The sequence below is a fragment of the Primulina tabacum genome, chromosome 4 (genome assembly GCF_025594145.1).
Source record: "Primulina tabacum isolate GXHZ01 chromosome 4, ASM2559414v2, whole genome shotgun sequence".
Classification (NCBI taxonomy): domain Eukaryota; kingdom Viridiplantae; phylum Streptophyta; class Magnoliopsida; order Lamiales; family Gesneriaceae; genus Primulina; species Primulina tabacum.
Genome location: NC_134553.1, coordinates 39,788,586 through 39,802,624, shown reverse-complemented (window position 1 = coordinate 39,802,624; position 14,039 = coordinate 39,788,586). Strand labels below are relative to the sequence as shown.

Genomic DNA, 14,039 nt, shown 5'->3' with positions numbered 1-14,039 from the left:
GGGGAGAAATTGTGGGCACGCAGAGTGAAAAGGAGAAGGGAAGGGGACGGTTTTATAACGCGGCGCGCTGAGCGATAAAGTTTGACCGCCCTGGCGCGCTGCGTTCTGGTGAAAATCAGAGGGGTCGCATTGGGGTGGTATAATTTTACCGCCCTAGCGCGATGCCCACTGTCCCCAGCGTGCCAGGGAGTCGCGCTGGGGTGGTAGAGTAATACTGCCCTAGCCCGAGCTTCTCGGGTTTTTGAATTTTTTTTCTTTTTTTTTTGTATATATTTAGATAAAATAAATAAATAAAATAACAAAATCGAACTAAGTGCAAGATAAGGGGAAGAGAGATAGTTCTCAATTTATAGTCGAGAGCTTGACTGTCGGTCAGTTTTAGTTTGGATTGTCTTGGAACTAGGTGATTCCAAGTTGTGGCTCAATTGTGCCATCTCTGTAATGCTTCAGTCGCTGGCCATTAACCGTAAATATCCCATCCTTTCCATCTTGCAGTTCCACAGCTCCCGATGGGTAAACTTTAGAAATCACGAATGGACCAGACCATCGCGACTTCAATTTTCCGGGAAATAGTCGCAACCGGGATTTGTAGAGCAGGACATTTTCACCTTCTTTGAATTCCCTTTTGATGATTCGCCTGTCATGAGCCCTCTTTGTCTTCTCCTTGTATGAAAATGCGAGATCATATGCCAGATTTTGGAATTCTTCCAACTGATCCAATTGAAGTAGACGTCGTTCACCTGCAGCAGTAAAGTTAAATTTTAGTGCTTTTGTTGCCCAGTATGCCCGATGCTCTAACTCTACAGGTAAATGACATACTTTACCAAACAGTAGCCTATATAGTGTAGTGCCTATAGGTGTTTTAAAAGCAGTCCTATATGCCCAAAGAGCATCATCTAACCTCAGAGACCAATCTTTCCGACTGACACCTACCATTTTTTCCAAAATCCGCTTGATCTCTCGGTTAGACACTTCCACTTGACCACTCGTCTGGGGGTGATAGGGGGTAGATATCTTATATGTGACACCATATTTGCCCAAAAGTTTTTTAAATAGTTTGTTGCAAAAATGGGTGCCACCATCACTAATGATTGCTCGTGGTGTTCCAAATCTATTAAAAATATTTTTCTTTAAAAATTTCAGGACCACTTGAGCATCATTAGTATCATATGCTTTTGCCTCTACCCACTTAGACACATAATCAACCGCAACCAAAATATATTTTTTCGTGAACGAACTGGGAAACGGTCCCATGAAATCTATCCCCCACACATCAAAAACCTCACACTCAATGATATTGTTTAATAGCATTTCATGATAGTTAGATATGTTATCTGTCCGCTGGCATTTATCAAAGGCTAGCACATAAGAACGAGCATCTTTAAAGAGGGTTGGCCAATAAAATCCACATTCAAGTACCTTAGATGCCGTCCTTGTTGGTCCAAAATGACCACCTACCTCACGGTCATGGCAATGGTTGAGAATTTGACCAAACTCTTCCTCTGCAACACACATTCTTATCATGGAATCTGCACAAATATTAAACAAGAATGGTTCCTCCCAAAAATAATGTTTCACGTCAGAGAAGAATTTCTTTCGTTGATGAAACGATATATTTGGTGGTGGTGTTCCTGTGACAAGAAAGTTAGCGAAATTTGCATGCCAAGCAAAGTGTTTCACTTCAAATAGCTGTTCATCAGGAAACCAATCATTAATAGCATGATCTACGCAGTCAGTACTAATCAGTTCCAATCTAGACAAGTGATCCGCTACCACATTTTCAACACCCTTCTTATCCTTTATTTGTAGATCAAATTCTTGTAACAATAAAATCTACCTAAATAGGCGTGGCTTTGCATCTTTCTTAGCAAGTAAATATTTCAGTGCAGAGTGGTATTTGTAAACAATGACTTTGGACAAAACAAGATATGAATGAAATTTATCAAGCACGAATACTAATGCAAGTAATTTCTTTTCAGTGGTTGCATAATTCAATTGAGCCTTATCGTATGAAATACCTTGTTTTGCCGCTGGACAAGAACAGCACCAATTGCAGTATCGCTGGCATCGCACATGACCTCAAAGGGTAGATTCCAATCCGGTGCCACCAAGACAGGAGCCGTCACCAAGCGCTCCTTTAAATCCTTGTATGCCTGCAGACAGTTATAATTAAAATCAAAAGACATATCTTTCATAAGTAAAGAAAACAGAGGTTTGGCAATTTTTTAAAAATCTTTGATAAAACGCCGATAAAAACCGACGTGGCCTAGGAAACTTCTAACTCCCTTTATGGATGTCGGGGGTGGTAAGTTCTTGATAACTTCCACTTTTGCCTTATCCACCTCTATTCCATACTCCGAAATCTTGTGTCCTAGGACAATTCTCTCTTGTACCATGAAGTGGCACTTCTCTCAATTCAGCACCAGGTTCGTCTCCTCACATCTCATCAACACCACCTTCAAATTCTGCAAACATTCATCAAAAGAATATCCAAATATCAAGAAGTCATCCATAAATATTTCAAGGAAAGTTTTCTATCATGTCATGAAATATAGCGGTCATGCATCGCTGAAAAGTGGCAGGGGCATTACACAAACCAAAAGGCATCTATCTAAAAGCAAAAGTGCCATAAGGACAAGTGAAAGTGGTTTTCTCTTGGTCTTCGGGTGCAATCATGATTTGGTTATACCCTGAATACCCATCCAAAAAACAATAAAACTCATGACCCGCTAACCTCTCAAGCATTTGATCAATGAAGGGCAGCGGAAAGTGATCTTTACGGATAGCATCATTTAATTTCCTATAATCAATGCACACACGCCATCCCGTGACTGCCCTAGTGGGTATTAATTCGTTTTGTTCATTTGTGATAACAATAATCCCACCCTTTTTCGGCACATATTGAACAGAACTTACCCATGCACTATCAGATAATGATAGATAATACCTGCATCAAGGAGTTTGATTGTTTATGCTTTTACTACCTCTTGCATCTTTGGATCAATCTTCTCTGAGGTTGCACAAGGGATGAGTACTTTCCTTCCATCAATATATTGTGCATACAGACTGATGGATTGATACCTTTGATATCTGTCACTTTCCATGCAAATGAACTCTTGTGCGCTTTCAGGACTTTTAGCAGTTTGTCCTCCATCACATCTGTCAAATAAGAAGAAATAATCACATGAAGTTTATTATTCTCACCTAGATAAACGTATTTCAAATGTAGAGGTAATGGCTTGAGCTCCAGAGTTGGTGGCTCCTCTAGGCTTGACTTCTGAGGGATCAAGTCTCTTCGATCCCCCAAGTCCTCTAATCTCATCCTTATTGGCCTCTTCCGTTGCTGGTTGGCATTGAGGTATGCCACTATTTCGGCTTTCTCTGCATCCAATTCGTCTTCTCTTAATTCAATAGTGAGAGTGGCTTCCAAAGGGTCCCTAAGAGCATTCTGCACATAGTTAGACACAAGAGAATCAAAAGCATCAATTATATAACAACTATCAGAATGCAGTTTGTGCTTAAGTGCATTAAAAACGTCAAAAGTAATCTCCTCTTCTCCCACTCTCAATCTCAACTTCTCTTCCTGCACATCAGTTAGAGCCTTGCCAGTTGCAAGGAACGGTCTCCCCAAAATCAAAGGCATCTCCATATCCTCCTCCATGTCGAGCACCACGAAATCTGCAGGAAAAATGAATTTGTCATCTTTCACTAGCACATCCTCAATAACTCCCCGTGGATACTTGACAGATCTGTCTGCTAGCTGTAAAGACATCCTCGTTGGCTTAGGTTCTCCCAATCCAAGTTTCCTAAACACAGACAAAGGCATAAGATTAATACTCGCACCAAGATCACAAAAAGCTTTATGAAAAACATCACCAATCATGCAAGGAATAGAAAAACTCCCTGGGTCTTTAAGTTTCGGTGGGATTTTGTTTTGCGCCAAAGCGGAGCAATTTTTAGTTAGATTTACCGTCATGTGACCCTCCAATTTTCTATTGTTTGCTAAGATATCCTTCAAAAATTTAGCATAACTAGGCATTTGCATCAAAAGCATCGGCAAAAGGAATATTGATATGCAATTTTTTAAACACCTCAAGAAACTTACCAAATTGCACATCAAGTTTTGCTTTTTTCAATCCTGCAGGAAAAGGAGGAGGTATAACAATTTTTGATTGTGCAGTGGGTGCTGGTGTAGTGTTCGAAGACTTACCTTGGGATGTCTCAGTCTGTTCATCTGGTACTTGACGTTTTTCCTTTTCTCTAGACTCTAAAATTTTCCCACTCTTCAATTCGATGGCCTTCACTTGATCTTTTGGATTGGTCTCTGTGTTACTTGGCAAGGTGCCCGGCTCTCTACTTGCTATCATCTTTGCTAACTGTCCAATCTGATTCTCTAGCCCCTTTATCGATGCATCTTGGTTTTGGAGTCTAGTTTCAGTGGAAGAGATAAACTTAGACATCATTTGCTCCAAATTAGACTTTTCTTCTCTAGGAGGGTCAGATCTGTACATCGGTTGTTTCCCATATGGTTGTCCTCCTTGTGGTCGATTCTGACTGTTTTGACCACCCCATGAGAATTTGGGATGTTGCCTCCATCCAGGATTATATGTGTTCGAATACGGATCATTCCTTGGATGGTTTTGGACTCACACTTGATTCACTGGTGCCTCTTCTTGCACATAGAAGGGATTGTCATCTTGACAGTTCTTCACAAAGTGTTCACCTCCACATTTATCACAGAATATCTCTTGAAGACGCATAGTTGTGCCACTCATATTCAAACTGTCCAATTTCCTGTTCAAAACATCAAGTTGTGCAGTAATAGCAGAAAAGTCAATTACCTGGTGAACTCCTGCACTTCTCCACTGGATGTTCCTTTCAGATTGAGGATGATAGCTGCTAGCAGCCATCTCCTCCAATAACTCGTAGCCTTCCGCAGTAGTTTTTCTCAATAGGTTCCCACAAGCAGCAACATCTATCATAGTACGATTATGAATGAGTAAGCCATAATAAAAGGTTTGAACGACTAACCCAAGTGGCAGTTCGTGATGAGGGCATCTTCGTAATAGATCTTTGAAACGCTCCCATGCCTCATATAAAGATTCTTGCTCGAATTGAGCAGATGTGATGATGTATGCCCACAACTTCATTGTCTTAGATAGAGGAAAGTATTTAATGAAAAATGCCTTCACCATGTCTTCCCATGTGGTGATCGAACCTACAAGAAAACAATTTAACCATGCTTTAGCTTTGTCACGTAAGGAGAAAGAAAATAAACGCAATCTAATAGCATCATCAGAAACTCCATTAAATTTAAAAGTATCGCAAATTTCAAGAAAATCTGCGATGTGCGTTTTTGGGTCATCTACTGCAGATCCTCCAAACTGGACTATATTCTGAATCATCTGAATTATATCTGGCTTGATCTCGAAGTGGTTTGCCCGCACAATAGGCCTCACAATGCTGGGGCGTGCACCATCAAAGACGGCTGGGCGTTCTCTAGCATCGGTATGCGGCGTGGTATCTCAACATGTCTATCTTCATGGTGTTCCTCCTAATGCTCATGCTCGTGCCTCTCCATCAGTTCCTTCAGTCTCTGCTGTTGTCTTCTTCTGCAGAAAGTTTTTTCAATTTCAGGATCAAACTGCTCAAGCTCCACGTCAAGTGACTTTGGCATGCACTGGAAAAGATATCTGAAATAGAATATTGAGTGTTAGCTCAAGAAAAATAAAACAATGCTAAATAAAATAACTAAAAATAAAATTGTGAATTGACAGTCCCCGGGAACGGCGCCAAAAACTTGATCGAGCAAAACTTGCATTGTGGAATCCTCAATAAAAATATGGTTTTCTAAGCTCGAAAATTAATCGCAAGTGCACGATGTCGAGTAATAGTATGATGTACGAGAGTACGAGTATCGTTCCACTGGAAACTGTATTTTACAATTATTATTTCCAGTTATCAAATCTTTAGCAACGAAGTTTGAATGATTGTGTATGACTACTAAAATTAAATAAAACTCAAAGATAAAATTCAAGACTGAAATAACGAGATATAGAATCTAGACCAATTAATTAAATTTCAATGAGAAATGAATTTATTGGAAATATTGGTTCGCCTACCCCTCGTTAATTGATTAATTCGTTCGATAGTGGGTAGGATCCCCTTAATTCCCAACAAATAATTAAGTTAGCTACTCGAATTCATAGTGAAAATAAACAACCAAGGTTTAAACGATAAATTCTAAATAAGAAATACTAGACGAGACGAGATCTACGAAGAACGATGCTCAGAAATCTTGAAATCTTCAACCCTAAGCAATTTCTCCAAGCTTTTCTCCTTCTCTAGACTCCTTGGCTGCTGAATGATGATCCTGTTTTTCGTGCCTAGGGTTTTTTTCCTTTAGCCTTTCACCTTCCAAGTTGAATAAAATCCAAATAGGAAACTTTCCTTTATTGATTCGCGCTGGGGCGGTCAAGTTTCCCTGCCCCAGTGCACGATCTTCTGTACTGCTGGTGTCTTCCGCAGCCTCTCGCGCTGGGGCGATCAAGTTTGACCGCCCTAGCGCGAGGTGTTCTGCTTGGCACTCGTTTTTTTTGCTGCACTCGCGCTGGGGCGGTCAAGCGCGACATCTTTTATCCCCAGCCTTTTCTTTCAGTTGATTTTTCTCCATTTTTCTGCACATTAACATAACTTCAGTGAGCGGTGATCAAATGCAATAAAATAAGAAGAAATAGACAGAATGCAGACTCCATATAACCCAGAACGATGCAAACTACGACTCACACAATGCATTAAAACACGTAAATATTACCTCTATCATTCCTCCCCTCCCTAACTCGGTGTGATTATTACAAGATTTTCATAACTCGGTGTGATTATTACAAGATATTCATAGACCAATATTTTAGCTGCTTTTGGCCCTATTAAAAGAAATCCTCGTCATGCAAGAGTTTAAGTCTATTACAAAAAATCAAATTCAATTTCAATAATCACTCACATTTTCTTCGCAGAAGCCCACGAGTCTCACTGTGTTGTTGTGCTTCACTTTTGACAGTAGTCTTACCTCTGCTTCAAGAGAAATATAATAAACCAGAATATATTTAAAGAAACAAAACAAACCAAACTAAGTATCGCGTAATTCTTTATTCAACGTTCACCTAAATCTTACATTGTCAAGTCTAGCATAACAATTATTCTAATGCAACTTAGTCTCCAGAACACAAAACATCAGCTGGAACTAGCTGGAAAATACAGCTGAACACAGGGGAAATTTAGAGCTTAAATCCTTAGTCAATATACCAAAAATAACAAGGAAACCCAAACCAAAACCTTGCATAAATCGGACAAGAAATTGTGTGCTAGAACAGAGCATGAACCGAGCTTAGGTCTGCTGCTATTCTTCATTTCAGAGTAGGAGATGGGGAGCTAGAACTTCTACACTTCTTCTCGGGTAGCTGGACGTCGGCGGCGAAGGCTGGAGATGGTTGACGAGGCGGTTTACGCAAGGAAGGAGAATGCTAACGAGCAGCTAGCAGTTTCGAGGCGGTCTCTTGCCAGAGACCCGCCGGAAATCTCATCGGAAATGACTTTAACTACCTGAACAGCAGCTGGAAAATAGAGAAAGACATAGACCCACATTCGAAGCCCTTAAACTTCACCAATATACCAAGAATCGACCAAAAAACGAATCCAAGAAACTCACCGAAGCCGGAAAGAATTCGCGCTCAGAAACATGTCATGAACAACACCTCCATTCGTGAAGTTGATGGATAGATCGCACGGTGTTCGGCCGGTCTTCCTTGGCAGTGAGAAGCGGCGGCTTAGGCTTGAGAATTTGGAGGAAAAGAGGACGACGTACAGGGCTATGGATTGGGTTGGGTTTTCTTTGTGTTCTTCTCTCTTTTATTTATAAATGTGTAATATGTATGTGTGTATATATGACCTCCAAAATTTAATATTAACTACAATTTTTTTAAAAAAAATTCGAAGAACAATTTTTGTAAAACCATTGTCTTTTACCATATAAAACAATAAAAAAAGACAAACCGTTGTTGTAGTCCTAAAAAAACCAGCTCAAAGACAACGGTTTGTTTAAACCGTTGTCTTTGACTTTTGACAAAAACGCATATAAACAACGGTTTACGAAAAACTTTGTAGTAGCCCAAAAAAACCCGCTCATAGATAACGATTTTTAAAAACCGTTGTCGTAGACACATCAAAGACAACGGTTTTAAAAAACTGTTGTCTATGAGTGGGTTTTTTTAGGTTACAACAACGGTTTTTGTTGAAACCGTTGTTAAAAGAAAAAACACAACAGTTTTAATAAAAACCGTTGTCTTTTGAGTGTGGTTAAATTCATATTTTTTTGTAGTGGCAGTTAAGTAAACTGGTGATCCAATAAGACCTCGATCCAGAGTTACCTCTACTAAAATCAACCCTTCATCTTTATGAAATTTAGATAATGAACTCATTGGGGTTGCTGTTGAGGAACGTGTTTCCATACCAAACTTTTTCATAAGCTCTTTTGTGTACTTAGCCTGATTAATGAAGATACCAGCTAACAATTTTCTGACTTGTAATCGGAGGAAGAATGTCAGTTCTTCCATCATACTCAATTCGAATTTGTCCTGCGTTAACTTGACAAATTTCTCACACAACTTTGAGTTAGTAGATCCCACTATAATTTCATCCACATAAATTTTTACAAGCAAAATGAAATCATTTTTAGAAAATTTGAAGAGTGTCTTTGTTGGAACATTTTATGTTCGCAATCTTCATTTTGATGCTAACAAAACTTGTTATTTTGTTACTGATAAATTTACCTAAGTGCCCAGATCTGATATCAGTTACGAGCTGTCAAAATCGCAAACTGAAGACGTCAAACTTATCGCACAAACTGAACCAGTCGAACTGAAATGTCCACGAACAGTTCAACTGATTGTCCAGCTGATAGGTTGTTCAGCAGGAGGTCTTCAGAAGCCCGGCCAGCTGATGAAGAGCCCAGCTGACCAGTTCAACTGAAAGAGTGAAATCAGTTCAGCTGATGAGTCAACTGATTTCACCAGCCCAACTAAAGATCAGTTCAGATGACCAGTTTAGAGCATCAGTTAGAATCAATCAGTTGCAGATCAAGACAAGATTATCCAAATGGATTCCAACTGTGCACAAAGCAATTGTCCAGTCAAAGGAAAATTATGAACGTTGCATCATAGCTTAATGACAAAACGTTCCAGAATGGTTGTTGGAAAGTACAAACACAATTCAAGAAACAGATTCAAAATGCAACGGATACAATAATTGAGTCTCACTATACAATCAAGCTTCGCGCCTATAAATAGAAGACGAAGATCAGTGAGAAGAGAGCCTCGACGGATGATGAATATGAGTTTGTAAAAAAAGAAGGGCACACATAATGCACATCAGCTTACAAAAGCATTCAGCCCAGATTTGAGGGAACACTTCAACATGTTTATCAACTTAGATTAGAAGCCAAAATCCCTCAGTGTGTGAGAACACTTTCGTGTTATATTAATTGTTCAGTTCTCACACACGCACACAAAATCACTCACATATATCATAGAGTAGAGCTTATAGAATCAGTTGAGTGAGTCTTGCACAAAGACAATAAACTTGTGTTTGTAGTCTTTGGCACATAGACGTTAAACAAGTGTTGGCTGGAAGGTGCTGTCTTCAGTCTAGACTAGCAGTTAAGTTAGGCAGTAGAGTAAGTCCTAAGCTGAGTGGGTTTGTACAAAGTTTTGTATAAATCAAAGTCTTCTAGTGGATCCTCCCGAGGTGGTAGAAGGGATGACGTAGGAGAAGTTTAAGTCTCCGAACATTCATAAAAATATCTTGTGTTATTTCTGTTTAACTATTTGTTTTTGTTCTTAACTGATTTGATCAATTCAGCTGATATCAGTTCAGTTCTGTCCATAACCGAACTGATATGAGCCAGAACTGATCCCATGTAATTTTCAGTTATTCAGTTGCACGGGATATAAAAACCGATCAGTTTTCTTAACGAATGATTACTTTGAGTATTTTCCGCTTAGTTTGTAACCAAACTCGATTTAATTCATCGGTGATTTTATTTTTAGAACACGAGCTATTGCAGCTCATTGATTTATTGTGTTTGAAGCACCCTCACAGGTGCCCCGCATGATCCATCAATTGGTATCAGAGCAGTTGAATCTTGTTTCTAAATATTTCCATCTTTACAACTGAATATAATGTCTTCCTTCAATAAGATTCCAATGTTCTCTAGAAAAAAATTCGATGATTAGAAGATAAGAATGCATGCTCACTTAGCTGCACAAGACGATGATATGTGGTACGTTATAACTGACGGACCAATGAGATTAGTGAAAGCAAATACTGTTGGTTCCCTAACTGATGGTTCACCACACCGCATCGACAAACCACGTGAAGAATGTAAAGCATAAGATAAAAAAAAATCCAATTTGGATAATGTGGCCAAAGATATTTCGTACAAGACATTGGATAAAATTAATTTTAGTAAAATAATGATGTGTAGTTTCAACAAAAGAGATTTGGGATAAACTGATCCAGCTATGTGAAGGAAATGAGCAGACAAAAGAAAATAAACTCTCAGTTGCTGTTAAGAAGTTTGACAATATTAAAATGAAGACTGGAGATTCCATGAACGAGTACGATGAAAGAGTCAGCGGCATTATAAATGAACTAAATGCACTTGAAAAAGTGTATTCAAACAAAGAAGTTGCACTGGAGGTGGTTCGAGGTCTTCCCAAGGAATGAGATGTCAAGACCATGGCTATGAGAGAGTCAAAGGACTTGAATAGGGTTGAATTACATGACTTATTTGCTGATATCAAAGCTTATGAGTTCGAGCTGCAGACAAGAGAATGAGAACCTTCTACACCAGCAGTTACAACTGGTCTTAGTGCTCAAAAACTGGAACCAACTGGTTCAGTAGAGAAAACTGCAGATCAGCTAAGTATTGATTTCATGTCATTATTTGTAAAGAAATTTGGTAAATTCATGAGAAGAAACCAAGGTTCATTCCAACGACATTATCAGAAGAACAATTCTAATGAAGAACCAAACTCTTGCTTCAACTATGACTGTCCAAAACCAAAGAAGGACAATAAACATTCAATTGAAAAAGGGAAAAAAATCAGTTGAATACAAAAGAAGAGATAGGAATGATAAAAGATCATTCAAGAAAAAACATGAAGTCCTGCTAGCTGAATAAAGCAAATCAAAATGGGCAGAGACTGAAAGTGAAAAGTCAGAGTCAGTGAGCTCAAGCAGCTCCAGTGATGATGAAGAATAAGTTAAGTGCTTAATAGCAAATGATGTAGAACTGGAGTCAACAAGTGAACATGTATTTTACTTCAGCTCTACAGATTTTACATGAGAAGAACTCATTGCCACTTTGTATGACATGGTAAATGAGTATCACAAACTTGCTCGCTCTTTTGAAAAATCAAAGCTGAGCAAACTGATCTCAAAGACAATAAAGCTGAAACTGATCAGTCAGTTGAATTGTTGAGTCTGACATATATATTGATTATGGCTCTCAGATCACACATTATCACGTTCTCTATTCTCTACCATATTATAGAAAATAGATCTCAAAAGAAACCTAAAAGATTCTATAATTGAAAGAACATGTAGATTCGGAAGATCAGAAACTTGTTATTAAGGAACTCGTTCTTAAGGGGTGATAATTACGAGCTCAGGTACGCTTCCGCTAAACTTTATTGTATTATTCTTTATGCTTTAGCATGATAGATTTTGTGATTATATGGATTTTTCCCAACAAGAAATACTTGTAATCCTTTAATTCTCTAATCTAATATAATTACTAGGTTTTATTCGGGGAAAAAAAATCGTGTAGTAATTGATGCCACTTGAAATTGGCGACTTCTATTTAGGATGCTAATTAAGATTTAAGTAATATTTTTTATGGCAATATAATTTTTTAGACAAATTTTTTCTAAGATCTACATATTTTGTGCCAAATATTATTTTAAATTTAAAAGAAAAGAAAACCTGAGAGTGACGGCTTTCATGTGATCGTTCTAGTGAAACGATTCAGGAGTGAGAAAAAAATACAAAATTTCCGTATAATGAGGTTGTCGTACCAAAAAATACAGAATTTACCAAAATTTTTATTATATTGAAGATTTCGGTACGGTGATAATGATACAGAAATTTTTAGTACGGTCACGATTTATAGAGTGAGAGAAGTTAGATACCTTGTATGGAATAAACTCAAGTAAGAAAAGTTCCCTTAAATACAATATTTGTGTTGATCTTATATTATCCTTAATAATTTATATTTCGAATAGTATATACCAACTTTTTCAGGATTCTTTCCTTATCAAAAGATTTATTCAATAGTTTTATATGGATAAGGCATTATGCACCACCATATTTGTTTTGACTTCAAGTCGATGTATTTGTAATCTGGCTATTCGACAAATGATGTCAGGAGCTCGGCTAGGTAAACTCTATTAGGTTCTCGGGTCTATAAACTCTTCTAGGAGTTCGGATGCTCAAGAATTTCCATCTTGAGACCATTTCCCGATTAGAGAATAGGCTAGACTATGTGCAAGGTCTTAGGCTCTTTGGTTTACTCGCATTAGTTATGATCCATACATTTCTGTGGATGGGCTCGGTCTGGAGTAGTTCGGGTCGGACCTGCTCGGGTTGTCTAGATTGAATGTATCAAATGTGTTTTATGTTAGGAGACTTTATCTATATTTACCACAGATTCACATGGAATTGACTCGACTATCCATGATTATGCTCGGGCATGACTCTGATCTTCCATGGATCTACTTTTCCCATGGCATGGCTCTTCTGCTCTTCCCAAGATGCTGCTCTTTTTCTCTTCCATGGTGCTTCTCTTATGCTCTTCCATGGTGCTTCTCTTATACTCTTCCTCTCTTCCATGGTCGACATGGGTATGCGTAGGAAAGTACATATTTGTTTGGGGAAAGACCAAACCTGCTTATACTGGTGACCGACGATTTCGGTTGGGAATAAATCTAGCAAGCGGACTAGGTCAAGTAATAGTATTTGAAGATGAGTCCAGGTATCGTATCCACAGAGATCGATGTTTAATTACTAGAATATGAATTATTTTTCCTAATTTAGGCTAAATAAAATTCAAATGATGGGAGAGATAGATTAATCAAAACTAAATTAAACAATTTAAATAAATTAACTAAAGAAAAAAAAATCCAAATTATTAAACTAGAAGAAAATTCAAATTATTTAAAAACGACTAAGGCGCACAACGGTACCGAGACAATTTATAATCTACGTGTCAAATTCATATTCAATAAATTAATTATTTAATTCACGACGGAATTCCCAAAATTATTTATTAAACGATTCCTCAAATTAATAAACTTAATTAAATCTAACAGTCCAATTATTTCTAACTGAATTTAATTAGATTCAACCGCATTAGATCGCTGTGAAATTCCAGTTTTTCAACCTAAAGTCGCACACTGAAATCGAATACTATTTCTAGTCAATTTAACCATGTGTTGATTGATGTGTGAAGCAAATATTAATCTATCGCCTTCCGGTTTTAGATTAACCAACAAATATTCTATTTAATTGGCCAGATTAAAAGAACACGTGATAAACGACATCAATCAATGAATAAAATAAATAATCTAATTGAATTAAACTCAAAACATAAAAAATAATCTGTCTCGGCCCTATCGTGGCCTTAGTCTATAAAAATCTACTCCATAAACTTAAAATAAAAGTCAAAATCAGTGTTTAAAGTCAATGGAGAAAACATAGTTAAGAAGGAATGAAAGAGATTCTCTGTAATTTGTAGCATGTGTGAGGAATTCCTCCTGCTTCTGCTCTTCTTCCGCGCTGGTGCTACTTCACAGTAGCTTTTTGTTCTGATCTTCCTCTCCTTCCTTCCGTCTTCAGTGCTTCTGCTCTCCTTCTTTCACTCTGTACGTTCTGTTATCCTTCTTTTGTACGCTTCTGCCTTCACTCTTAATGGGTCTCCTTCTTCC

General features: G+C 38.0%; 2 protein-coding genes, 1 long non-coding RNA gene and 1 other non-coding gene across 5 annotated transcripts; 2 read left to right on the top strand and 2 right to left on the bottom strand.

Moving 5' to 3' along the window:
• Positions 1-399: 399 nt before the first annotated feature.
• On the bottom strand, positions 400-2,396 carry LOC142541987 (uncharacterized). Its single transcript, XM_075648434.1, has 5 exons — positions 2,283-2,396; positions 2,019-2,153; positions 1,459-1,797; positions 902-990; positions 400-835 (listed from the first exon to the last, which is right to left on the bottom strand). The coding sequence occupies exons 1-5, from the start codon at positions 2,394-2,396 to the stop codon at positions 400-402; spliced, it is 1,113 nt and encodes a 370-aa protein (XP_075504549.1).
• A 2,644-nt stretch (positions 2,397-5,040) lies between these two features.
• On the top strand, positions 5,041-5,146 carry LOC142544026 (small nucleolar RNA R71). The gene has a single exon (XR_012819994.1). It is a non-coding gene; the product is annotated as a small nucleolar RNA R71 (small nucleolar RNA).
• A 1,056-nt stretch (positions 5,147-6,202) lies between these two features.
• Positions 6,203-7,883, bottom strand: LOC142541633 (uncharacterized). Of its 2 annotated transcripts, none has more exons than XR_012819428.1 (3): positions 7,706-7,883; positions 7,001-7,610; positions 6,203-6,677 (listed from the first exon to the last, which is right to left on the bottom strand). It is a non-coding gene; the product is annotated as an uncharacterized LOC142541633 (long non-coding RNA). The 2 variants fall into 2 exon arrangements; XR_012819429.1 differs by lacking the exon at positions 6,203-6,677 and adding an exon at positions 6,720-6,923.
• A 2,412-nt stretch (positions 7,884-10,295) lies between these two features.
• LOC142541986 (uncharacterized) lies at positions 10,296-10,779 on the top strand. Its single transcript, XM_075648433.1, has 2 exons — positions 10,296-10,434; positions 10,538-10,779. Exons 1-2 carry the CDS (start codon positions 10,296-10,298, stop codon positions 10,777-10,779), a joined length of 381 nt encoding a protein of 126 aa, XP_075504548.1.
• The last annotated feature ends 3,260 nt before the right edge of the window (positions 10,780-14,039 follow it).